The sequence below is a fragment of the Entelurus aequoreus genome, linkage group LG05, assembly GCF_033978785.1.
Source record: "Entelurus aequoreus isolate RoL-2023_Sb linkage group LG05, RoL_Eaeq_v1.1, whole genome shotgun sequence".
NCBI lineage: Eukaryota > Metazoa > Chordata > Actinopteri > Syngnathiformes > Syngnathidae > Entelurus > Entelurus aequoreus.
In genome coordinates this window covers 60188377-60215430 of record NC_084735.1, presented here as the reverse complement: position 1 = coordinate 60215430, position 27054 = coordinate 60188377, and the positions used below count along the sequence as shown (strand labels likewise).

At 41.7% G+C, this 27054-nt stretch overlaps 1 protein-coding gene across 5 annotated transcripts in view; it reads right to left on the bottom strand.

Annotated features, from left to right (window-relative positions):
• Nucleotides 1-27054, bottom strand: part of LOC133650827 (carbohydrate-responsive element-binding protein) — a 92334-nt gene that overhangs the window by 40657 nt on the left and 24623 nt on the right. For all 5 annotated transcript variants that reach the window (XR_009826317.1, XM_062048504.1, XM_062048502.1 and 2 more), the window contains 6 exons: nt 22595-22769; nt 18287-18367; nt 11337-11467; nt 10506-11055; nt 10366-10439; nt 4612-4810 (listed from right to left, as the gene is read on the bottom strand). Coding sequence is in view for 4 of the 5 variants with exons in the window: in XM_062048504.1 (XP_061904488.1) it covers nt 4612-4810; nt 10366-10439; nt 10506-11055; nt 11337-11467; nt 18287-18367; nt 22595-22769 (1210 nt within the window). In the remaining variant the exon portion in view is untranslated. The remainder of the gene's footprint in view (nt 1-4611; nt 4811-10365; nt 10440-10505; nt 11056-11336; nt 11468-18286; nt 18368-22594; nt 22770-27054) is intronic.

The window sequence follows — 27054 nt, the reverse complement described above, 5'->3', positions numbered from 1 at the left end:
GCACTGGAGAATAATACAATGTGTTGATCAACTTGACATGCATTTGCATCACTGAACTCTGCTAAGCAATGTGCTCTACATTCAACACACAAAGACAAAGATATGTTTCAAAGGGCCAATTTGTTTTTGGCCAGAACAAATTGACAAAACTATTTTAAATAGCTGCAACATAACATACATAAGTAACAAACAGCATAATAACAGCTTAGCTGTAAAGCAAGAAAGGCACACACTACATACACAAAGCCTAACCATGCATTTTTTCCTCAAGGAATTCTGACACAAAATCATGTCTGAAGCCCAGGACACTCTACACATTTCCCCAGTTTTAGTTTACAGATAAGGAAAGATTGGCCTGGCCCTCTAGCATCCCTCTTTATGTTTGTGAACTTTATAGTCTATACATTTAGAGTGATGTGATAATCAAACACTCTAGAACAGTGGTCCCCAACCTTTTTGTACTTGTAAAAAAAAACTTTTTTTTTTGGTTTTGTTTTTTTTGTCATAAAGAAATACAATCATGTGTGCTTACGGACTGTATCCCTGCAGAATGTATTGATTTATATTGATATATAATGTATATATTGTGTTTTTTATGTTGATTTAATTTAAAAAATATATATATTTATTTATTTATTTATTTTTATTTGTTGTGCGGCCGCGGTACCGGTACCGGGCCGCGGCCCGGTGGTTGGGGACCACTGCTCTAGAAGTCTAGAATGAAAGAGTATACAAGAGAATTGACAGCAACGTTCCCTCTAAGGTGCGCGCATGTGCAATTGCGCACTGCTCCAGCGTCCTCTGCACACGGCAAATCTATGCCACGCACAAAATCAAATAAAAAAATAAGTGCATAACAATTTTCGACACACGGACACGACAGAGAAAACAGTTTTCGTCATCATTGTTCAAATATTGTAATGTCTGTCGAGACGCTTTGAGGACTTGAACTCCATCCATCACTTTACTGAGCAAAACTCTTTATTGTCGGCCATAAACACATCACCAAAACATTAGTAAAAAAATGATATCTAGCACAAGTGGTCATTTTCTGCAGTACAAACCGGACCAAAAGCAACTTTGTTATATCAACAGCAGCCGCTCGCTCTTTCTCACTTGCGCCAACACATGCACATATGGCACTTAGCCAGTGATGCGTTTACAGCCACACAAAAAGTCAGACAACTCCAACACCACACATAAAGTGTCATTCCAGGTCGTTACACTATGATTTACCAATCAAATGTGTGCTTATTCTAGTGTCATTTATTAGGAATCTTAATTTATAAATATTAATCATTAAATGCTGTTAGTATAGTAAATAAATACTAATAAAAATATATTAAGTTGCAGGAATGTACACATGATCCCCTGCTTACATCTCATTGTGCAACATGTGAATGTTTTAATGGGAACTAAATGCAATGTCTGAAAGGGGTACAAATTATTTCCAAAGCAGGACCTCCACCCAGACAAACAATACAAGTACACAGTTCATGAAAAACAATAATTGTTGTTATTGTCATTGTAAGTGGGCCTAAACACTTATATTAGAAATGGAAATGACTGCTGTAATTTGATTATAATAATAAGAGAATGTTGTCTGTCTATCTGTGTTGGCCCTGCGATGGGTGGGGACTTGGGTGTGTACCCCGCCTTCCGCCTGAATGCAGCTGGGATAGGCTCCAGCGACCCCGAAAGGGACAAGCGGTAAAAAATGGATGGATGGATGGAGATTAAAGTTTTTATTTAGTCAAGTTTGGGACAGGTGTGCTGCTGGTGTAGCCACAGTGTGCACGTCTGATGTTGCTCACATGGGCTCCACTCAATGCTCAGGGACTTTTTGCGTTTGCTCACACACATGAACACTTACAGGGAACATTGATTGACAGAGTGTGTACCTTCAGTGCTGCATGATGAGCAGAGGCAGAGTTAATCCTTAAGTGGTGGTGGTGGAGGAGGGAAAGTAGCATTGGAGTCGAAGCATGTTGCTTATGTAGCTTGTTTCAGCACATTTGAATTGCTGTTTTGGGCAGTAGATGGGATCTTTGATCCAAAGCACAATTTACATTTAACTAAAATGTTATTTTCTTTGTGCTCGACAAAAGAAAAGTAGTGAAAATATCTCCATGTTAACAAACTCGACTGCAGCTCCGCCATGATCAGACACGCCCCCCTCCCTCCTCTCTCTCTTCCCTCCACACACTCACACTCACACACACGCACACAAAGAGCCACGTCTCTCTGGGTGGGGGGGCGTAATGTTGTAACAAATAATATTTCTACTAAATATGCTTTACTTTGCATTTTAATTAACGTGGGATTATTTTTTGTATTTAAAAATAATAGTACCAACTTTTTTTTTTTTTTTTCTCCAACATTTGTGGCACTGGCGTGGCGCCCCCTGATGGACGGCGCCCTTAGCATTTGCCTATACGGCCTATGCCACGGGCCGGCCCTGTTGTTGGCTTACATGTTGGTTTGAGATATATATGCATACAAATATGCATATGCATACGTATATATACAGTATATATACAGTTAGGTCCATAAATATTTGGACATTGACACAATTTTTGGTATTCCAGCTCTGTACAACACCACAATGGATTTGAAATGAAACAATCAAAATATGAGCTTTAATTTGAGGGTATTTACATCCAAATCAGGTGAACGTGTAGGAATTACAACACATTTTATATGTGCCTTCCACTTTTTAAGGGACCAAAAGTAATTGGACAATTGGCTACTCAGCTGTTCCATGGCCAGGTGTGTGTTATTCCCTTGTTTTTTTTTCATTTATTCCATTTACAAAGAGCAGATAAAAGGCCTAGGTGTCATTTCAAGTGTGGTGTATTCATTTGGAATGTGGGGAAGTCATCTCTCAATATGAAGTCCAAAGAGCTGTCACTATCAGTAAAACAAGCCATCATTAGGCTGAAAAATCAAAACAAAGCCACCAGAGATAGCAAAAACATGAGGTGTGGCCAAATCATCTGTTTGGTACATTCTTAAAAAGAGAGAACGCACTGCTGAGCTCAGCAACACCAAAAGACCTGGAAGACCACGGAAAACAAGTGAGGTGGATGACAGACAAATCCCTTCCTTTGTCAAGAAAAAGCCCTTCACAACAGTTGGCCAGATGAATAAAACTCTCCAGGAAGTAGGTGTATCTGTGTCCAAGTCAACAATTAAGAGAAGACTTCACCAGAGAAAATACAGAGGTTTCATCACAAGGTGTAAACCATTGTTGAGCCTCAAAAACAGGAAGGCCAGATTAGAGTTAGCCAAGAAACATGTAAAAGAGCCTGTGCAGTTCTGGAACAACATCTTATGGACAGATGAGACAAATTTCAACTTGTACCAAAATGATGGAAAGAGAAGAGTATGGAGAAGGGAAGGAACTGCTCAAGATCCAAAGCATAGCACCTCATCAGTGAAGCATGGTGGTGGTGGTGGCATGCGTGGCTGCCAGTGGAACTGGATCTCTTATATTTATTGATGATGTGACAGCTGACAAAAGCAGCAGAATGAATTCTGAAGTGTTTGGAGCAATATTATCTGCTCATATTCAGCCAAATGCTTCAAAACTCATTGGACGGTGCTTCACAGTGCAGATGGACACTGACCCGAAGCATACTGCGAAAGCAACCAAATAGTTTTTTAAGGCAAAGAAGTGGAATGTTCTGCAATGGCCAAGTCAATCACCTGACCTGAATCCCATTGAGCATGAATTTCACCTGCTGAAGACAAAACTGAAGGGGAAATGCCCAAAGAACAAGCAGGAATTGAAGACAGCTGCAACAGAGGCCCGGCAGAGCATCACCAGGGACCAAACTCAGCGTCTGGTGATGTCTATGGGTTCCACACTTCAGGCTGTCATTGACTGCAAAGGATTTGCAACAAAGTATTAAAAAGTGACAATTTGATTTATGATTATGTTAGTTTGTCCAATTACTTTTGGTCCCTTAAAAAGTGGAAGGCACATATAAAAAGTGTTGTAATTCCTACACCGTTCACCTGATTTGGATGTAAATACCCTCAAATTAAAGCTCAAAGTCTGCACTTAAAGCACATCTTGATTGTTTCATTTCATATCCATTGTGGTGTAGTACAGAGCTGGAATACTGAAAATTGTGTCAATGTCCAAATATTTATGGACCTAACTGTATATATATATATATATATATATATATATATATATATATATATATATATATATATATATATATATATATATATATATATATATATATGCAGTATATATTCTTCAAAGTGTGCATTTTTTAAAATAAAATGGGGACTTTTGTTGAGGCTAGAACCAATTATTCATGTATACATTGTTTTTTATGGGAAACTTTACTATAATAACATTTCGATTCAGGAACCATATTCAATAACCAATTTAGTTATTTAAAAAGGTTCCAGTGTATTGCATTTTGGAATCATCTTGAATATTCAAACTGAATACATCCCAATATAATAACATTTATGAGAAGTACATGTTTAAAATGTTGATATTGTTAAATACAAAATATGTAATTAGATGAGTTTTTTAAACTCTAACATTATAACCAAAGACCCTAAGAAGTTAAACAGCAAATAATGTACCTGGCAAACTGCTCATGTCTGTGCCGTACACCTGGACAGGTGATAGGTTCTCAGTCTTGGGAATGAGAAGAGCTGTGCTGCTGTGTGCAGCATCATCAGTGAGCAGGGCAGAGCCTTTGGAGGATCTTCTCTGTGTTTCACCAAGACTCCATGCAGAAGGTTTTAACACTGGCAACTCAGCATGCCAACGGTTTCTTTGCTGTAGTTGAGATAAAGTGGAGGGAGCCTGAGGGAGGAAGCTGGTCTGATCCAGTTATTTAGCCAGTCTGCCATGGCTTGAGGCAGACTTAACACATATATATACATTTACATACATACAGTATACACACACACACACACGGTGTGTGTATATATATTTATATATATATATATATATATATACATATATATATATATATATATACTGTATATATGTATATATATATATATATATATATATATATATATATATATATATATATATATATATATATATATATATATATATATATATATGACATGATAACAGCAGCATGTTTCTGCATAACAGAGGAGTGACCGACTGATGATTGTGTGACAATATTCAACAGTCTTATTCTTTTATTTCTGATTTTTAACATGGCACTATGAGTTTGTCTGTGTCTAATGTTTTTGGATACAATATTTTAGCTGTAATAAGTGTCACAGATTCTGCTGTATGTGTGCTGGGTTCCTCGTTTTAGGAATACTTTAAACATGTGTACGTTGTTCAGCTTTAATGAAAGGAATTCCTAAAACACTGTAGAAAAGTGTAAAAGCTAAACACAAAATACAAACACAATATGACTGGTAGAATGCTATTATGACAGACCACCTCAAAAACTGAATGGAATTCTACAATGTTTTAGCTTAATAAAAAAACATACTTTGTATATATTGTTTTTCAAATCACCTGTACATAATTTTTCCGGTTTTTTTAACGTGATTTTTTTATATACATGTTACAGGTTATATATATTTATTATTGAATGTATCAAATGGGATGAATATGTAATGGACCACTATGGAAACAAGCTTTTTGGCTTTGTGTGCTATCCATATGCCTTTTTAAAGCATTACATGGATTCAATTCTTTAACATGTCAATAAACTTTTCAATCAATCAATCAATCAAATTTGAAAATAAATAATGTGGGATTATTAATATCAACTATGAACGATAAAACCAGGCCTGGCCCTAACCAATCTGGCGCCCTAGGCAAGATTTTAGGTGCGGGGGGATCGGGGGGGCGTAATGTTGTAACAAATAATATTTCTATTAAATAGGCTTTACTTTGCATTTTAATTAACGTGGGATTATTTTTTGTATTTAGAAATAATAGTACCAACTTTTTTTCTTCTTTTTTTCTCCAACATTTGTGGCACTGGCGTGGCGCCCCCTGATGGACGGCGCCCTTAGCTTTTGCCTATACGGCCTATGCCACGGGCCGGCCCTGGATAAAACACTGATAATTAAGAACATGAACATCTCTCCTCTTTACTTCCCGAGATGACCGTCTCAAGGTCGATCTTTTACAATAAAGTGAAATATGCAACAAACATGGCGAAACATGAAATCAGAGGACAAAAAACACCCACAGATCCACATAGTAGAATCTATATAATATTACTTTTCTGCAAAAAAGAACTTTGTTGTAGAAATCTTCTTCCGTGTCCCTACCTGAAACTCACGTCTTAAGATGGCTGCCATAAACAAACCCTGCTCACTCTGACGTAGATTGCAGTTATAACTCATATAGCGCTCAAAAGCACAGATTCTAACCATTGAAATAGTCCCAATAAGGGCTGACCCTAACAACTATTTTGATAGTCCATTAATCAACGACTATCTTAATGATTAGTCGACTAGTCAAATAACCCTACACATATTTACTGGCCCTAAATTTTCCAGCGACTTTTAAACGCGGCTTAAGGTATTTTAAGCATTTACTTACGAACAACAAAGATGACACATTTTTATTTATACTTAAACTATGGTGCTCATACAGCTGTTTCAAAAATTGCAATGATTATTGAAATGTATTAATTAAAAATAAATGAAAGGCAAAGTGCTACAAAAAACAATTAACCTTGTTTATGTATTAAAAAATTGTTAAAATAGCAGCAATGAAAAACAACAAAACACAATGTTGATCTTCCTCAAAAAGAAAAGCATCTGGTGATGATGTGTTTCAAAAGCTGGTATATTGACTATTGATTAACTCTTGGCAGTTTTAGCACTCTAATAAACTCAATGTGTAGAATTCTATCATTGATTAATTCTTAAAAAGTTGGCTATTGTATGTTTAATCTTACCATACCTCCGCATTGGTGCCTGTCTGTCTCTGTGTGTGTCTGTGTGTATGTTAAGGCATTGCAAAATGACGCTGCTTTAAAAAGTACTTGCTGTGATGTAGACAATTTACCTGGCTGACTTTGGCTAAAATGATAAAGTTATTTTTCACACAACTTCGTCTCACACTTGTTAGGCTTGCGAGCAAGGCACAACCTAACAATCTTACCAATGCTGACACCAGACATCCGACATCATGCCTCCGCATTAAATGCTTGCGTATCACAGATGTACTGCCATAAAAACAAGGTCCACTTTGCAAAAAAAGCAAGGTATTCGTGTTTTTAACAAGATTAGGAGGAAATGTTCTCACACTTAACATGTTATAACTGGCGATGTTTTTGCGAGTGGCGGTGCGGCTCCGCTTCCGCCCGAAAAAACCCAAGTGATAAAAAATGTTATAATCGACATTTGTTGAAAAAGTCGACTAATCGTTACACCCCTACTCTTTATAGTTTAAGACTTAAAGTAGTTTGAAAAATGCACTGCACATCGTACTGCAGTTTCGATTGGTAAAGGTTTAGAAAAATAATCTGGGGACGTCTGGCAGGCCGGATTGAAAAGCTTAAAAGGGAACTGCACTTTTTTTAGAATGTTGCCTATTGTTCACAATCATTATGAGAGACAAGAACACTTTTTTTTAAATTTTGTTTCGCTTTTAAACATATAAAAATCAGCTCGGTTAGCAAAGCAGCTAATGGGAGCAATACATTCTACCTCTAAATCACTTTAAAAATGCATTCAAAAACCATCAACAATGCTTCATTTACATTCCATAACCTGTCTAACAACCAAGCTGTAGCGAAATTGTTACTGTAAGAGCGAACACTGAGGAACTCTTTCTATCGTAGTAACACATCGGCGTGCTACGGTATTAGCTCTAAAAGCTAACTACGGCAAGAGATGAGATAGCTTCTACAGCAACACGAAACACTGCTATAAAACACCAATTTGTAGTGACTGAAAAACATGAATAATCATATTACAGTATCTGTAAAGTATTAGCCCACATTTCATGGTTTGTTTGTACACAGCTGAGCTAGCCAGACAGTGCATGCACTGCAGTTGTAATAACACATATGGATGGTGTGCTGTGTGTATTTTGATCAATAAAAAAGGGTGTCACTCAAATGACAGGTGTTCATCTGGTCCAGCTGGCCGGGGATGTTTCCTGTTGATTTTGGGTAAGCTTGGCTCCAAGTTCCATATAAATAGCGTCAAAATTGCTGCAAATCCCGCTCCCGGCTTCCCTCTGCTCCAACGTTTTACTCTTCCTTCGTGCTCGCTTCTATAAGCAGCACTTATCTCCGGAAATGGAAGTTGAAGCTCAGTGTAACCAAAACGGTGATGGCAGCCTTCCACCTTTACAACAGTGAGGCATAACGTGAGTTTAACATCACTGTTGTGGACGTCTTTAAGTTAAAGTTAAAGTACCAATGATTGTCACGCACACACCAAATGTGGGGAAAGTTGTCCTCTGCATTTGACCCATCCCTTTGTTCACCCCCTGGGAGGTCAGAGAAGCAGTGAGCAGCAGCGGTGGCTGCGCCCGGGAATCATTTTTGGTGATCTAACCCCCAATTCCAACCCTTGATGCTGAGTGCCAAGCAGGGAGGTAATGGGTCCCATTTTTATAGTCTTTGGTATGACTCGGCCGGGGTTTGAACTCACAAACCTACCGATCTCAGGGCGGACACCCTTTTCTGCCGAACCAACATATCTCGGCATTAAGTTGGACAGTGCACTCACGTTTCGCCGACAACTGGAGTCACTACGCAAAAAGCTAACAACACGCGCTTTTGAGACGACTGGCTGGATCTAGCTGGGGTACTGGCGGTGTTATACTTCGTACAGCCACCCTTGCCTTGGTCCACTCTGCCGCTGAGTACTGCACACCTGCTTGGTGTTGAAGTGCTTACATTCGTCTCATAGATAAGCCGATTAACGACGCTTTGCGTTTAGTGACTGGATGCCTGCGTCCCACACCAACGGACAATATTTCCATCTTAACAGGTATTGAACCATCCGAGCTTTGTCCCAAGAGAGCCACACTGTCTCTTGCACGCCGAGCACTAGAGTCTGGGCACCTTCTTCATGACCGGCTTCTGTCTCCTCCACTTAAAGGACACCGACACCCATTTGTCCCTGCTGCATTGGAATTGCTAAATGACTTTAACCAGTCAAACGGCAGTGTAGCAAACTGGGCGGACTACAGATGGAACATGGAATGGCGGGAAAACTCTTCCAGACTCCATGATTACATCCCTGAGGCCAATACATCAACACCGGGAATATGCTTTCCCAGGTCTGCTTGGGTCAGGCTTAATCGCCTTTGTACTGGCGTCGGCCTCTTCCGCTCAACTATGTTCAAATGGGGTATGGCTTCATCTGCGGCATGTGAGTGTGGTGCAGAGGAGCAGACTGCAGACCACATCATAACATCCTGTCCCATATACCGCCATCCTAATGGGAATCGTGGTCTGGCAGGTGTGGACGAGAGCTTGGTCAGTTGTATAGTGGTTACACCTCTAATCAACATCTTTATCCAAACGAAGAAGAAGAAGGAGTAGCAGTATATATTTGGCTTAAAAAATATAAGGTTGTGAATCCTCATGTTTCCAAAAATAGTTGTCTTTGTTGTCGGTTACCAAGTCTGCCATGATTGGAAAACACACTTGTGTTTGATTCCGGAAATAGGCACACAAATGTGGCCAGAAGTCAGACGTGCGCTGTATAGCTCGGTTGGTAGAGTGGCCGTGCCAGCAACTTGAGGGTTCCAGGTTCGATCCCCGCTTCCGCCATCCTAATCACTGCTGTTGTGTCTTTGGGCAAAACACTTTGCCTGGTCCCAGTGCCACCCACACTGGTTTAAATGTAACTTAGATATTGGGTTTCACTATGTAAAAGCGCTTTGAGTCACTAGAGAAAAGCGCTATATAAATATAATTCACTTCACTATGGAAACAGAACTCAATGCGCGGAATAAATCAGACAATTAAAATGATCAAAATACGGTAAATATTAGACATATTACATATTGTTATGAACGTGTCTGTTACTAAATTATATATAGACTTGCAGTGTATATAAACAGTATATAAAACATTGCTGGAGGGTTTTGAAGTTGTTTTAGAGGGCATTTAAGGCTACAACGGTGACTCCCATTAGCCGCATTTTTCAAGCCTTTTTTTTATCATATTTAAAATCTTTTTTTTTTTTTAAAGACGTTTGTTCTTGTCTCTCATAATGATTGTGAACAATAGGCAAAATTCCAAAAAAAGTGCAGTTCCTTTTTAACATACGGCTCGCGGGCCGTTTGCCCAGGTCTGCTATAGACTGAATGCAAATAATTTCAAGCCAAACTGAACTCATACTGAACAAATTACTGATTGCGTTACTGCTTACCAAAGAACTGGGAGATGATGACCTCTGACCTTTGACTGCCACATGCCTGCTTTGTAAACCCACAGGCGATTTCCCTGTAAGCACAAATCAACAGTTTAGTCATGTGGTGTGTTGGCGAACAAACACGAGCTGAAGGGCACCTGTGGACAGCAGCTTAGCCAGGCAGCTAGTGGGTGCCAGCGGGTGGTAAGAAAGACCTCCAGGATGACCAACTGTCCTCAGTCCTGCTCTCTTTTGCTTGTGCTTCCAGCTAATTTCCGTGGTCGCCATTTGTTCAGACGCTGAAAAGCAGCTGGTTGCAACAGCAGGCGGCTGGACTGCTTGGGCCGGACCTGACATGACGGGCATGTAGCTGATAGACTGGCACGGAAGCTGCGGGTTTGTGTGCCCCGGATGAGGGTAGCTGTGGGCATGCTGAGTGCTCTCCATGGTGGAGGCGGTGTGAGTAATGACAGTCGGGGTCACGCTGGTGGCCGCTGGGTGATAGCCCATTCTGTGGCAGGGAAGTGGGCGGAAAAAAGGGATTGTTGTGGAGACCACATGATCAACATTGGTAGTCTGCTCCGAAACCAAAGGATCAGCGTGTGAAGGCTCTCCATATGTCCCATATGAAGACATGCTGGATGAGTGGAATTTGTTGACGTCCTGACTAAATCTGCTCGTCTCGCTTTGAGGAGAACATGATGAAGCCTGGACAGAGACAACAACACATACAAGTACTGCGAGTAAAGATTAGTACTGCTAGTACAGACTAGGATATAACATACTAGTACATATAGATAGAACATACTAGTACTGTGATTACATACTAGATAGATAGATAGATAGATAGATGGATAGATAGATAGATAGATAGATAGATAGATAGATAGATAGATAGATAGATAGATAGATAGATAGATAGATAGATAGATAGATAGATAGATAGATAGATAGATAGATAGATAGATAGATGGATAGATAGATATTACCTGAGTAGATTGGGTGTCAATGAGCAGCTGAGAAGTGTGTATGGGAGGGACAAATGAACTTTCAAAAAAGCCTGGGTCAGCAAAAGCTGTTGTCTGCTCGTATGTTGGGCCAAAATAGTTCATAAAGATGTCTGTAAAAACAAACATATATTCAAATTGTTATTTTAGTAAACCACTTGCATATTAATAATGCTTTTGAACCTTACTGTGATGGATGCTGTTTGTGCTTTATATTGCCATCTGTCATCTTATTTGATATTCAATTATCCACAACATATCTATATTTGCTGCATTCGGCATGCAGCTGAGATAGGCTCCAGCAACCCCTGCGACCCCAAAAGGGACGAGCGGTAGGAAATGGATGGATGGATGGATATCTACATTTCAGCACTAACACTTAATGAGGAGCCAAGTAAAAGTAAAATTATTGGTGATCTTGACATCAATAATAATAATAATTACACACAACATATTTCATAGCGGAGTGAACTCCAATAAAAAAATAATTAAAACACTAACTTGATTAAGGTGTACTATATAATTATGACTTGACAGGTTTAGCTTTGTGACAAAAAATGTGAATTGACTTCTGTCAATGGAATATACAACAAGCAGGAATATTGTTTTTTTCCTTGAACAATTATCATCTGAACAGCTGTCACTTGTTGGCTGCTAATTATGTTGCGGCTCAAGCACCTGCTGCCTCTCATTCTTCTGTGCGCTCCTCTGAGCGTGCCTCTGGACACGCCCACGGGCGTTCGTCTCCTAATGCGGCCGCGCCTCTGCAATCTACCGCTGATGAGCGCTCGACGCCTTCCTTTAACCAGCGTGTCCTGCGTTCCAGTGCCAGAACATGTCCACATGTTCCTAGCTCCTTTTCATGTGCCTACTCACTCTCTGTGTTTCCCCTCCTCGGTGCTCACTGTGTCTGGTCCTGTGTCGTCATCCTGCAGCTCCTCTTCAATTCCCTGGATTCGAGCTGTGTGTCTCGTCTCCCCAGACTCCCTCTGGTCTTCTTGCTGCCTTCTCGGATCTCAACCTCTTGCCTGGACATGGACTCTGACGCCTCGCTCCTGCCCTTGACCTCTTGCGTGCCCACGGACCTCCTAGGCTGCCTTGCCCCTTATGGACTTCTGTATCTCTCACAACACGCACCTTCAACAATGTACGTTAATACTCACCAGTTAAATGCATCACATAGTCAAACACCACGTATTTGGTTTACTTACAAACGTCACTCACGTGTGCTAATAAACACGCGTAAGGCAAAAAGACGTCTCTGCCTTTACAGTGCGTTCTGGCCATGGCAGAATCAGACGGTAGTGGCAAAGTGAGATCCACGTTCCCTTCCCGACCCCCCACGACTCCTGAATTCTCGGCTATGCACACGGTACTCCAGCAGCACCAAGATCGTTTTTCGACACTGGAGAACAAGCTTGAGGCTGCCTTCACCAACCTGCTGGCTAGAATGGACACTATTACCCCGAGCATACCGTCTTCCCCTGCGCCGGAACCAGGTGCTTGGCAGCCGCTCCCTGGAAACCCCTCATGTCTGGGAACCGAAGATTGCCAGCCTCAGACTTTTTGAGGGGGACTTTGACATTTTATTTTTAGTCCAATGTGAGCTAATTTTCAAACACCAGCCTTCTCGTTACGCATCTGATGCGGCCAAGATTGCGTTTGTTTTGTCACTCCTTGCTGGTAGGGCTCTTAGGTGGGTCACAGTAGCAGTTGACAGGAACAAAGGGCTGGGCATCCTGCCTTCCGCTAGGAATTCTGGGCCATTTTTGACCAATTGTGGACGGGGGACCGCCGCCGCCCATCTCAATTCCATTCAGCAGGGCTCCCGCTCTGTCGCCTTGAGTTTTGCACCCTGGCGGCCGACAGCAAATGGGGGAACAAGGCGTCTCAGCGAGGCCATAAAGGACATCTTATTGCGGGACCGACCAGCGTCTAACCAGGACCTCATCGTGCTGGCACTCCAGATGGACTAAAGGCTGATCGAGCGAAACGCGGAACAAGCCCACGGGCCCACAACATAGACGCCAGACCGGCATTCGTGGTGGCACGGACTTCCTTAAACTCCACTCATGTCTCCAACGCTCGCTCAGCTAACCAAACCGGCATGTACCAACCTATATCATCCCCCGTGCCGGCCGGAATGGAGGAGCCTTTGCAGTTAGGCAGGTCACGCCTAGAGGCGGAAGAACGCGAGAGGAGATTTCGGCAGCGCCTATGTCTCCACTGCGGGTTGGCCGGACGGCCAAAAGGGCAAGGCTCACGAACAAGTTGAATCCTAGTGAGCCACACCTCCGTTCTCCAAGCCAACAACGACCCTGGCATTCTTTTCCCTGCAACCCTGTCCTGGAGCTCAAAGAGTCTGACCTTTGGGGCCTACCTGGATTCAGGGGCAGACAACAGCCTCATGGACCGGGAGTTTGCTCACCAAGCTCGTATCACTCTTCTTCCCCTGGACATCTCTCTACCGGCACAAGCCCTGGACAGACACCCTCTCGGGCCCATAACCCACCGCACGGAGCCCTTATCCCTGACCCTATCGGGCTACCACACTGAGACCCTCAGCCTCTGGGTTCTGGATTCCCCAATCGCCCCGTTGGTCCTCGGCCGCTCATGGCTCCGGAAGTACGACCCCCATATATTTTAGTCCACAGGGAAGATCTTGGCCTGGAGTACTGCGTGCCAGGCTCACTGTCTAGGTCTGCAGTTCCCCCACCTTGCAGTCCTAAGCCCGCTTCACCTCCCACGGATCTCTCCAATATTCTCCCCATCTACCATGATCTGGCTGCTGTATTCAACAAGGAACATGCACTCTCTCTTCCCCCGCATAGACCATATTACTGCACCATTGAACTGGTTCCCAATGCTGCCCTTCCTACTAGCCGGCTATACAATCTTTCCCTACCCAAGAAACAGACCATGCAGGAATACATTTCGGACTCCCTCCCCTCCGGTCATCATCATCATCCCCTCAAAGTGGCAGCGGGCATCTTCTTCGTGGGCAAGAAGGACGGCTTGCTATGTCCCTGCATTGACTACCATCAACTGAACAACATCACGGTGAAGAACAAATATCCTCTACCCCTCCTGAGCTCTTTCATTGAGCCCCTCGCACCTGCAACCATTTTTAGTAAACTTGACCTCCGAAATGCATACCATCTCGTACGAATCAGGGAGGGAGATGAATGGAAGACAGCATTCAACACGCATCTGGGTCACTTTGAGTATAAGGTCATGTCATTTGGACTAACGAACGCCCCGGCTGTCTTGTAGGCATTAATCAACGACGTTCTGCTGGACATGCTGGATCGATTTGTGGTAGTCTACCTTGATGATATTCTTGTCTTTTGTGTAGTTTAATTTGTAAACAATTTGCTGTGCACTTCTCTTCAGTGTGAAGAACTGCACTTTACTACATTGTAAATAGTTTGCTGGGCTTTGTGTGCCTTTTACACTTGTTTGCAGTGTTGCTTTGTGTGCAAGTTCTTAAATTAAATTATCTGAACAATATCCAGTGTTGTGGTATTTTAATTAACTGGAATCCAGTGTGCTGTGGGGCCCTTTTGTAGTGAATCATACCTGAGCCATCGTAAATTAATCACATCTTTAATGGACATGTGAAAGTAAATAATGTGATAAAGAACATTTTACAACAATCAATATCAGGATATAGATATCTGGTCAGGACACTCCTCACTCTTTTGCCTTCACCTTCATTGTCCATTCTTGCAATCCAGCCTGTGCTTGGAGGCTGAAATTGGCGGTCATACTCGACGGCGGCAACCACTGACTGCTCGTTTAGCGGCTCCTTCATGGCTTCACAGTAGTTATAGAGTACAAAACACATGCATACACAACAAATGGTAGGTCAGTCTTGTTAATGTCCATGGGGCGGGAATACCCAAAGTATTGTTGTTGTGGGTTGACTCCACCGTTGGGGTATTCTTTTATGAGGTTATGGCATCAGAGGATAAGCTGGGTCACCCAAAAGAAAAACAGGGACCGGATCTTCGTCTTCCAGCAGTTGTTTAGGACACAAGGGGATGGTTCCATCTTTCAGCGGCGCTAATGGCGGAATTACCGAAGATGCAGGCATCACGCACGCTGCCTGGCCATTTCACAGTTACATCCATAAAGCAATACATGTAGTCACACAGCGCTTGTACGCAGTAAAAGTACCTGCTCTTTCTGTTGATGAAATCCGTCGAATTACACGGCATCTTCTTGACCTCAATATGCGTGCAGTCAATTGCACCCAAACACTGTGGCATACCATGGGCTTGATGGAAATTTACCACAAGATCTTGAACTTCTACCTCCGTTTTTGGTGACTTTATATACTCTGGACCTAGACGTTGAGTAATCGGTCGACATACATCGCAGACAATAACTGATACAGTCTGCTTTGCCAGTCCAAACGCATTCGCTGTTTTCCGTAGTCTAACCTCGTCGGCCAGGTAATACAAAGCACACGATACCATTTTTATCACATCCACGGAAGCCCATATTCTTGTTGTCTCTCCTTCGACAAATGGACAAAGTTTTTCAGTAAGTAGAATCACAGCTGACCTGGACATTCAAAAGATCTCTTGCCATTTCTCTGGCAAAACATACTCATTGACAAACATATCCCACCAGGCTGCCGTTCCCCAGGCTTTATCCAAAACCATCGCTCAACATTGCTATGTTGCCATCTGAGATGTATTCTATTCAAAATAGCTGCAATCGCGTGTTTCCTTCTCTGAAGGTATTCATGTGTGATTTCCACAAGCGCCTTGTACATGTAGAAGAAGGAGAAACACGGGCATGTCTGGATGACCTGCCTCCATCTTTCTAGTGGTTACCTCTGAGTGGAAACCGGTTGTTATGAAGCTGGCTGTGGTGCGTTCTTTCTGACGTCACTTCCTGTGTGGGGCGCGGTCTTTCTGAAGTCACTTCCTCTCCGAACTCCCTTTTCAAACGATCGATCAGTCCACACCGAGCTAAGAGCTGGAAATTCAAGAAATACACGGCGCACTTACCTGTGTAAAAAATTATCCAAGGAGGGGAACCTTAAACGATGGGTTAGTGTGGCTGACACAGGGTTTAGGCTAAATAATTATTTATTTATGGATTTATCTGGCTTAATATGGACAGGGCCTTAGCCTACAACAATTAATAGAAGTTACAAACATTCTGGTCACAGAAGGTGAATGAAATGTTTACTTGGAGGATTCCGACTAATGTGGACTGGTCATAGTCAATCCACAGCGATCATTCTGCCACACAATACCTCAATGCTAAGGAGGGGAAATTGCACTTCAACAACTGTCGTTGGCTTTGACAGTTAGGATTGCTCGTTTGAATCAAAACAGTTGTTTTTCTCATTACGATAAGGCAAAACCATCCTTGCCCAGGCACATACTCCTGTTTTTGGGTGGCAGTTGAAAGCAGGGACCTTAGTATCCGATCCTTGGCTATAGAAGCATGCTCTTGGGATGTGGAACATCAACTCTCTGGGTGGAAAGGAGCCTGAGCTGATGCATGAGATGAAGACGTTCCGGCTGGCTATAGTCGGACTCACCTCGATGCACAGTAATGGCTCTGGAACCAGTCCTCTCGATAGGGATTGAACTCTATTTTACTCTTGTGTGGCAAACAGTAAGAGGTGACGAGCGGGGGTGACAATACTTTTTGCTCCCCAGCTCAAAGCCAGTATGTTGATAGTTTAACCCAGTAGAGGAGAGGGTAGGACAACCTCTGGGTGGTGGTTTAGGTCATGACTGTTACACCAAACAGCAGTTCAAAGTACTTGTCCTTTTTGGATTCACGAAAGTGAGTACTGGAGGGTCCTCCCTTTGATGATTTCCTTGTTCTGCTGGGGGACTTCAATGTTCACAAAGGCAACAACAGTGAGACCTGGAGAGGCGTGATTGGAAAAAACGGCCACCCTTATCGGAACCCAGTGATGTTTTGTACCAGGACTTTTGTGCGTGTCACAGAAACACCATTACAGTGTTCATATGGGCACCTGGCATCAAGAAAACCTGGGCTGCAGTTCGATAATTGACATGTCCCTTGGGAAATATTGTGGGGAGTGCTCCAAGAATACCAAGTATTTGACGGTCTGATTGTGGCGGTCGGGTCCCTGTATGAATGATGTCACAGCTTGGACTGCTTTGCCAGCATTAAGTTGGACCCGTTTACTGCAAGGGTTGGACTCCGCCAAGGCTACCCTTTGTCACAGATTCTGTTCATAACTTTGGGTATTGAGGGGATCCGCTTTGGTGGCTGCAGGATTATGTATCTGTTTTTTGCAGATTATGTTGTCCGGCTGGCTTCATCTGGCCGTGATCTTTAGCTCTCACTGAATCGGTTTGCAGCTGATTTTGAAGTGTCTGGAATGAGAATCAGCACCTCCAAGTCCAAGTCCGAGTTCTTGCCCGAGAAAGGGTGGAGTGTGCCATATCGGGAGATTCTCCTTCATGTACTTTGGGGGCTTGTTAATGAGTGAGGTAAGAGTAGCTAATATGAACCACAAGCGCACTGGTGCAGTGTCTGTAGTGATGCATACTTTGCATCGGTCCGTCACGTTGAAGAGTGAGCTGAACCGGAAGGCACTGCTCTCCATTTACCAGTCGATCTACATTCCTATCTTTACCTATGGTCATTAGTTTTGGGTTGAGACTGAAATTACAAGATCACAGGTACAGGCGACCGAAATGAGTTTCCGCCGTTGGGTAAGGGGCTTTAACTTATAAATAGGGTGAGAAGTTATCCTTTTTTTTAAAGTAAGAATCAATAAATCAATAAAGGACCGAATTGTTAAGCAGAATCAAAAATGGAAACGGCTTCATAAAAGTCCTATTAATCCCCATCCTTAGGTGTATGTGTAATATTTCTGAACATCTCAGAAGATATACATGTAAATGTCTGCATACAGTAGGAAGTACCTGGTATGTCCATAAAGTCGTCCAAGTTGGGCTGCAGAGGCGTCAAGCCCGGTTGAATCATGTCAGCATTAGTCGTGTAATCTGAGGAGGAAGACAATTTATGATTTATACATTAGTGTGTTTATTTATTAATGCATGCGATTAATCACAAACAATGATCGTATTAATCATGTATGAACACCAACTAATCAGGTCATGTAATCCACAAAGGTTGAACCGATGCAACCGTACTCCTGTGAAACTTTTTCATTCTCAACATGTCCCTTTTTTTCAGGGGGTTGCAACCATAAAAACAATATTTAGCGTAAACAAATATGCAATATTACTGTACTAATGGTGAAAAAATATATGTACTCCTACTACTGTACTACTATACTACTGTTGAAGAAACATGCAACATTTTGAGCAGATGAAGAACAATCGCGGTGTGTCTGATTGCGGTGTGGCTCGGTTGGTAGAGCGGCTGTTGCAGCAACTTGAGGGTTGCAGGTTCAATCCCCGCTTCTGCCATCCTGTTTCCTTGGGCCAGACATTTTACCCACCTGCTCCCAGTGCCACCCACACTGGTTTAAAGTAGCTTAAAGATGTAGGTAATGGGTTTCACTATGCAAAGTGCTTTGAGTCGCTAAAGAAAAGTGTTATATAAATATACTTCACACTTTACTGTACTACTGTGCTAATATACTACTGTAATAATGTACTACTGTACTACTGCATTAATGTACTGCTTAAATAATGCACTAATGTATTACTTTACTCCCCCAACTGTGTTCAACCAATCAGCTTTCGACAGCACAGCCCGCCCCAGAAAAGGTTCCTGGTCACATGGAAAAGTTCCACCTAGCTAGGAGGAACTCTGAAAGGTTCCTTGAGAACTAAATCTGCCTGTGTAGTTTTTGGTGGAAACACAGGTGGAACTTTATTTATTTATTTATTTATTGTGTCGTGCAGGTTCAATTCCGACATATAATCTTTCTTGTGCACATACGTGTTTTTCTCTCACACTCAACACTTCTTTTCTCTGTCAATAATCTTTCAGACATTTGTGAACTCTAAACATGACCATACACTAACACCAGTATTTTGTCATTGAACAGTTTTGTTTATTTACAACTAAATGACAGCTAACAAGAAAAGCTTATGGCAAAGCAAAGCTTAGCTCAGGAATCCAAAGGGTAAACGACGTAACTTGCTGCATGAAAGCAAATAAGAAAACCAGACTGAGTGTGGTGAAAAACGGGAATAAGTAGCTCTCTGATTAGTGCCCCGGAGCAGGTGAGCATCCCGAACACTTATCAGAGGCAGGTGCTCAAAACAAGAACTGAGGGAGTCAAAAGCTAAACAAACATGATCCAGGCAGCAGATCATGACAGTACGTGGTGCTGGCACAGGGGGCAGCCTTGGAGCAGGCACAGGGGGCAGCCGTGTAGCAGGCACCGGAGGTCGACGTGGCGCTGGTGCAGGAGGTAGCTGTGGAGCAGGCACCGGAGGTCAACGTGGCGCTGGCGCAGGAGGTAGCTGTGGAGCAGGCACCGGAGGTAGACGTGGCGCTGGCGCAGGAGGTAGCTGTGGAGCAGGAACTGGAGGTAGCCGTGGAGCAGGAACCGGAGGTAGCCGTGGAGCAGGAACCGGAGGTAGACGTGGTGCTGGCACAGGAGGCAGCCTTGGAGCGGGCACAGGAGGAGACGGGGAAGATGGCGGTTTGAGAGGTTGGCGCGTTTTGACAGCGAGACAAAGCCTTCTTGGAAGGCTTCTGTCTTCGCTGACACGTCCGGAATGGCGGTGTGGCGATGTCGCCGGGCAAACGGAGTTGATGGGGACCAGCGAACCTCCAGGGCCCCACATCAGGTTCTTGCTCTCCTCGGGCAAATAGCGGAGCGTCGCAGTTTTCATCGCTTTTAGCACCCTCCACGTACCTTCGTCAAGCTCTTCAAAATCCGCTGCGGAAGAACAATATGCTGGTTTTCTTCTGTCACGATGGGGTCACACTTTACTGCTCGGATCATTCTCCCAAGATGCAGACGGAACTCCGGATGCAGCGTGCAGGTAAGAAAATGATTTAATGTCCATAAATCATTCAAGAAATTAAAAAATACAGCCTGCCGAACCCACGGGAAGCTAACGGAATAGCTAAAAAGAAAAGAATCTTAGAATCTAAAGGGTAAACGACGTAACTTGTTGCATGAAAGCAAATAAGAAAACCAGGCTAAGTGATTCATCGTTTCTATTACTGCAAAGTCTTATTACACAAATTTTATCCTGATACATCTCCACTTTGTGATCAATGTCAATCAGCTGAAGGATCACTGTCTCATTCGCTTTGGGAATGTCCAATTATTCAACCATTTTGTCCAGCATCTTCGTTTATTACTCGGGGGTATATATATATATATATAACGTGTCCCTGACAGGGATAATCTTGTTTGGGTGGTCTACAGAAACACAAAAACTTCCAAAATATAGTACAGCTGTGTTGCTTCTCGGGATGGTCTTGGCCAAAAGACTCATTCTCAAAGAGTGGAAAACCCCATCTGCACCGAACTTCAGGAACTGGTAAATGAACTTGTGAATGTAATGACTCTTGAAAAAATAAGATTTATAAACTCTACAAACAGAATAAATGGGAACTAACTTGGAAGCCTTTACATATATTGAATCATAACTTATAGACATTTTAAAACATTGCTGTATCTTTTTCTTAGTTGTATTCCTTTTTTATCCTTGTTATTATTTTTTGTATTGTTCCCACACCACTATTGCTTTTTTGTGTCACTTTTGATATGGTTTTGTCGCGGTTTACTTGCTTTTTTTTTGTCACTTTTAAAAAAAATTTTGCATCTGATCAAGCCACGAAAAAGTGACTTTCTTCTTCTTTTTTAAGTGTGAACGGTGGAGAGGTCCCCGGAAGGTGATCGAGTGATCACTTCCTGAGGATCCTTGATGCCGAGGAATATTCATCCGTCTTGCTATAGTCTGGTTCGTCTGCTGATCCTGAGCCAGTGCCAGCCCAAGTGCACCTCTCTCCTCAAGTGTGCATGTGAGTATGTGTGAGTGGATGTGTGCATGTATGAATGGTCTGTGTGAGCAAAGTATGACTGTCAAATGTGATTTTAACTGCAAAATTCAATAAAATATATTTGCCAAAAAAAAAAAAAAGAAGAAAACCAGACTGAGTGTGGCGAAATCCGGATATAAGTAGCTTAGTAGTGAGCGTCCCGAACACTAATCAGAGGCAGGTGAAAACAATCTGCAGTCATCGCAACTAAAAACACAAACCCAGGGGTGCTCAAAACAGGAACTGAGGGAGTCAAAAGCTAAACGAACATGATCCGGGCAGCGGATCATGAAAACAGTAAGAAGGTCCTGGGTTCAATCCTCGGGTTCGGGGTCTTTCTATGTGGAATTTACATGTTCTCCCCCGTAAATGCGCAGGTTCCGGGTACTCCGGCTTCCTCCCACCTCCAAAGACATGCACCTGAGGATAGGTTGATCAGCAACACTAAATTGGCCCTAGTGTGTGAATGTGAGTGTGAATGTTGTCTGTCTATCTGTGTTGGCCCTGCGATGAGGAGGCGACTTGTCCAGGGTGTACCCCGCCTTTTGCCCGAATGCAGCTGAGATAGGCTCCAGCACCCCCCGCAACCCCAAAAGGGACAAGCGGTAGCAAATGAATGGATGTCCATGTTGTGGTTGTCTGTCGTCACTCTCCACAAGAAGGAAACAGTATCTAGTCAACAACAGCTGCAGTTGCTCTTTTTAGGCACACTGCCCCTTAGTGTTTTGGACGAGAATTACATGTCTGGCGCCACCCCCCACGGAAGAACTATAAATCAAACAAGACGCCGTCGGGGGTAAGTAAGATACGCGACGCGAGAGTATATTCCATCCTTTACTGATTTGTGTAAAATGTAGTTTTATTTTAAATCATTAAATGGTTGGATGGATGTTAAAACCCTTCATCAATTATGCAAATTAGATGATTGTGTAATTCCCCTGACCCTGAAATCCAATGCCACAAATGTACTGTAGTTCTTTGGGAAAGACTGTACAATATGTTGTTGTTGTTATATTGTTTTAACAAGTGTGTTTTTTACGACAATATAACATAAATAAAAAAACTAATACAATTACTTCTATTGTATGAGTTAAGAAGAAACCATAAATCTAATCCATTATCAAGAATCTGGAAATGTAGAGCAATAGACGGCACATTTTACAATGATGACAGTTTGACTTTTGAACAGATTACTTTACATATAAAAGAGTTTTGAAACCACAAACATATTTTATGAGCTATACAGTACTCACTGTTTTGCCGCTCACTGGTCCAATGACATGGTTTTTGGGTCATTGTGAAGAGCGTGTCGGACACGTTGGAAAGGAGGAAGTCCAAGTTGAACATGTGGGAGTCGGCTGGCGTAGCTTCAGGTTGTGGATACATCTGACTGGACCATTTATCCACCTGGGCCTGATACAGTTGGCCCTGCAGAACATTGAATACATCAACAATTTTTTTTAAATTTCTAATCTAGTCTCTAGAAGGCTCTTGACAAAAACAAGCCAACATATCACAAAGTTTGAATAGCGGCTATTGTTTTATCAACAGCTCTAAGGAATATGCAATGTATATAGAACAACAGTACAATATCTGTAAATGCAAACAAGTTTAGCAGGTATTTGTTGTGGTCTTTCAGTGTAAATCAACAGCAAACTTTTCACACACAAAATAAAATCTTGCATCTTAATAGTGTGCAATACCAACCTCTTGACTAAAGCCAGATAGAAACCCAGAGAAAAATGTTGGCTTCATTCAGTCTGAGGTCTCATTTAAAGAGAAGTTTTCGTGACGTATTTATTTTCTTTTTGCCTCTTGATTTGCTGTCTTTTAGGGACTGCACGTGTGCGCAGTTAGAAATCACTGTGTGTGTGGGTGTGTGCGTGGCATATTACCTTTTTTTAAACATATTGAAAAGTACAAGCCCCAATCGTTACGCTAAATGACGTCTCACCATTTGAATAAGAAGGCCACTTCTTTGTCCGTGACCTAATTCTAGCAGGCATCCTCACGTGCAGATGAACAGGATGAAGAACTAAAATCCCATCAACACAAACCGTCAGCTCACCTCAGAGAGAAAAGTAGTTGCACACGCACAACTTGCAATTTCCTGTTTCCGGTGATTACCTTTATTGAGGGATGTCCTGGGTATACATTATTTGCATTCCATTCATATTTTTTTCATCAGTTTTTTTAGACGTTGTTGATTGACGTTGTTCTTTGGTAGCTTTGCGTTTTTCTTTTTTTCTTGTGTGCTAAACATACTTGGCCAATAAATCTCGATTCTGAATCCGATTGTTAAAGCCCCACATAAGAACTTTCAGTTTTGGTTGATTTTGGCAGTGCAAGTGGAGCAAAGCAGTAATGTTTTGCCTGAAGGAAGACCACATTTCTCATGAGGACCAGCGTATAGCGTCATAAATCATCCGATACTGCTATCACGTACATACAAACTGACAAATAATTTAGTATAACTGATCTTTCCATAGTAGGAACCTACATATTTTACTCAAACTTTATATTTGATGTTTGCAGTAATTGCATTGTTTTTTCTTTATACAGTACTTTTGAGTTTTTTGCATGGCTGGTCGTTCTCAGTGTGGAACTGCAAACGTTCAAGATAATTGTAACCACACAAATTTCTGATAGCTAACATTAGCATTAGCATTTTGATTTGAACTTCCAAAGGTACTTACTAGTCCAGCAGGAACATATCCTTGATTGTCTTTGTATCCGTGTAGCCTCCCTTTTTCCTTTTTTTTGTCTCCTCAGACAATACTTTTCTTTTTTTGTTTTTGTTTTGCAGTTTTGGCCATGATAGCAATAATTGCATGTAGGCGTTCGCATCAACTTCTGTCTCTGTAAAGAATGTGAAAAGGGGAAGTGACATATACCTTAAAGCAGTGTGCACATTATTTTGTGTGGCAGGGTTCCTGCCACCCTCCTCAAAGATGCTTAGTGTACTATATTTATCCCTGGGGGAAATTAGTGCCAGTGAAGGTGATAAAGACAACCCTAAGGCCAAGACAGAGGTGTCATTCCACTAGATGTAAATCAATGTATTTCCCAAAAGATATAAAAATATTTAATGAAGGTTGAAAAGGTTGAAAAGTTACTTGGTGCTTCTTTAAAGTACACCTGACATGTTTAGTGAACACGTACATTATAGTCCAGTGTCCACCACGTGACATGAATACCTTTATGTAAAACCAAAATTTTATTCAATAGAGGCTTTGCAGTCACGTGGATTTATCACGTGACTTTGTGTTACGCCGCCATCTTGCCGGTCAACCGGTCAGCTCGTTCCTACGTGTTCGTACAGATTCAGTTTGATTTCTGCGCTACATTTTCACCGATTTCATCCGAATTATGGCTGATTTGCTATCCAATGAAGTTGTGCATTTGGATGAAGAGTCCAAGAAACGTTACCGAGAGAAGTTGAACCTTGTTGGCACAACGGATCCGTACCTTTTACCGAGAAGCATGCTAAAATCACCTAAGCATTTTGCAACAGCCGACCTGCCTGATCTCTCATATCCAGACATTTATAATTACCTCGTCGATTCACCATCTCCGTACACTGGAAAGGACCTTAAGGCATACAAGAGTCTGGATGCCTACAAGTATTTTACAGCAGGTTTTGTGCATGATGGGCTGATATGGCAGATTCCAAACAAGAATCGATTTCTTCTCATGACCAAGGTAAGGAAAAAGCACACACAGAAAAGCCTACTCTCTGTTTACAAATCCGCGTAGCAGTAACAGTGTGATTGTGAAAAAACTACTGAAGTGATTCTAATGAAAACTCACATTGTTAAGCTTTTTTTCATTACAAAAGGCGTCCTGTTCAAAAATGCTTTTAATTAAAAAACTGTTTCACAAACTTCATATTGAAATTTTCCAATTTTTCTCTATGCATTACATAATTTCAAAAAACTACTATAGACTTTGTGAAACAGTTTTTTAATTAAGCATTTTTGAACAGGAGGCTTTTTGTAATAAAAGATTAGCCTGAAAATTTATCGTATTCAGTTTAAGGATGTGACCAAACAATATTATAAAAAAATTCTATCAAAAATTGCTTTGTAAAAAACTGTTTCCAGGAGCTTCATATTGAAATCTGAGAAATTAATTCCTACAATAAAACAACATTACATAATTTCCAACTATTCAGTATAGAGCTTATGAAACAGTTTCTACAAAAATAATTTTTAGAATTCATGCTTGATAATTCATTTTGGTTTCTTGCCCAAAATGAACCAGGTTTAAATTTTTAGGCTAATTTAATGAATGATTTATGAGAAAATGTACCAAATGCCAGGTAAAATATGCATAAATGGACAGTAAGAGGTCTAGCCTTGTATATTACATGTATATCCAAATTAGGGACTGATAATAATATAAGGTATGTCATATTATCTGTTTCAGGTAAAACACTCTCAACGGATGAATGATCCTCCCCTCAGACCTTGGGTAGCAACAGCGAAAGATGGTCAGATCCTGTGCTGCCATTGTACCTGCATGGCTGGATTGGGTGAAACATGTTCACATTCAGCAGCATCCCTGTTCGCCCTGGAGACATTAATACGTATGAAGACAGCCACTCCATGCACATCACTACCTTGTCAGTGGCTGAAACCATCAGCATCGCACATAGAATATGCTGAAGGATACTTTTGTCTTGCGAGTCCAATAACTCTCTCTACATGGATACGGACAGCAGCTAATCCTCTGGTGCCCTCAACATCTAGTGGATTAAGCTGCCTTCTTTTCGAATCTCAGTGTGCACCACATATTCACCAGCGGGTAGTTGATCATTTTCACAAGGGACAGACTGGGAAATATTGACAAGTGCTGCTGCTGCTGCCAATGCCCTCTCGCGGTCTCTCTTACGCTGCTTGAGATTTTGTCTTCTCTCAAAGATCTTCATTGAACATTTGAGTTTTTGTTTGTGAGGTGACTGGGTATGCTCAAATATACTTGGCACATAGTCTGGGGATAGTGGATCTTCGCTTTTTGCACCTGAAATAATTAAACAATCACATTATTCATAATGACTTCCATAAATAATTAAGCACGTTGTTGATGGGGATATATACAGTTCAATTTGTTTTGTAATGGCATTTCATAACTTGACATATTAAAAAACTGAATAGAGTGAAATCATTCAGATACCTGTCTGTTTAAGTTGCTACCGTTTTTATTTTTTTCTTATTTTTTCATGATGCCTCATCTGATTGGCTTGAAAACTTTACCAATAAAAATGTTAACCTTGTGCCAATGGCTTGAAAATTTTACCAATGTAGATTTTACCTTGTGCCAAATGAAGTAACAAAAAGCCTCTTGTTCAAAAATGCTTCATTAGAAAAAAATTGTTTCACAAGGTCCATCATAATTTTTTTTGAAATTTCCTAATGCATTCACTCATGATAATTAATTGTTCAATTCCAATATGAAGCTCAACATTTACATTGATAAAGTTTTCGAGCCAATCAGATGAGGCATCATGAAAAAATAAAAACGGTACCTAGCATCACACAGACAGAGGCGGGGGTGGGGGGGTGAACTGAAGAAATCATCCCATTCCCTGCCTTGCTGCTCTTGCTGCCTTTCTAAAAATGCACCCAGCATTTTCAACAATCATATTTGTATCATCCCATTTTGTATTATTTCACATTTTGTGAAACAAATCAGGGGTGAATAGTTTGTTTAC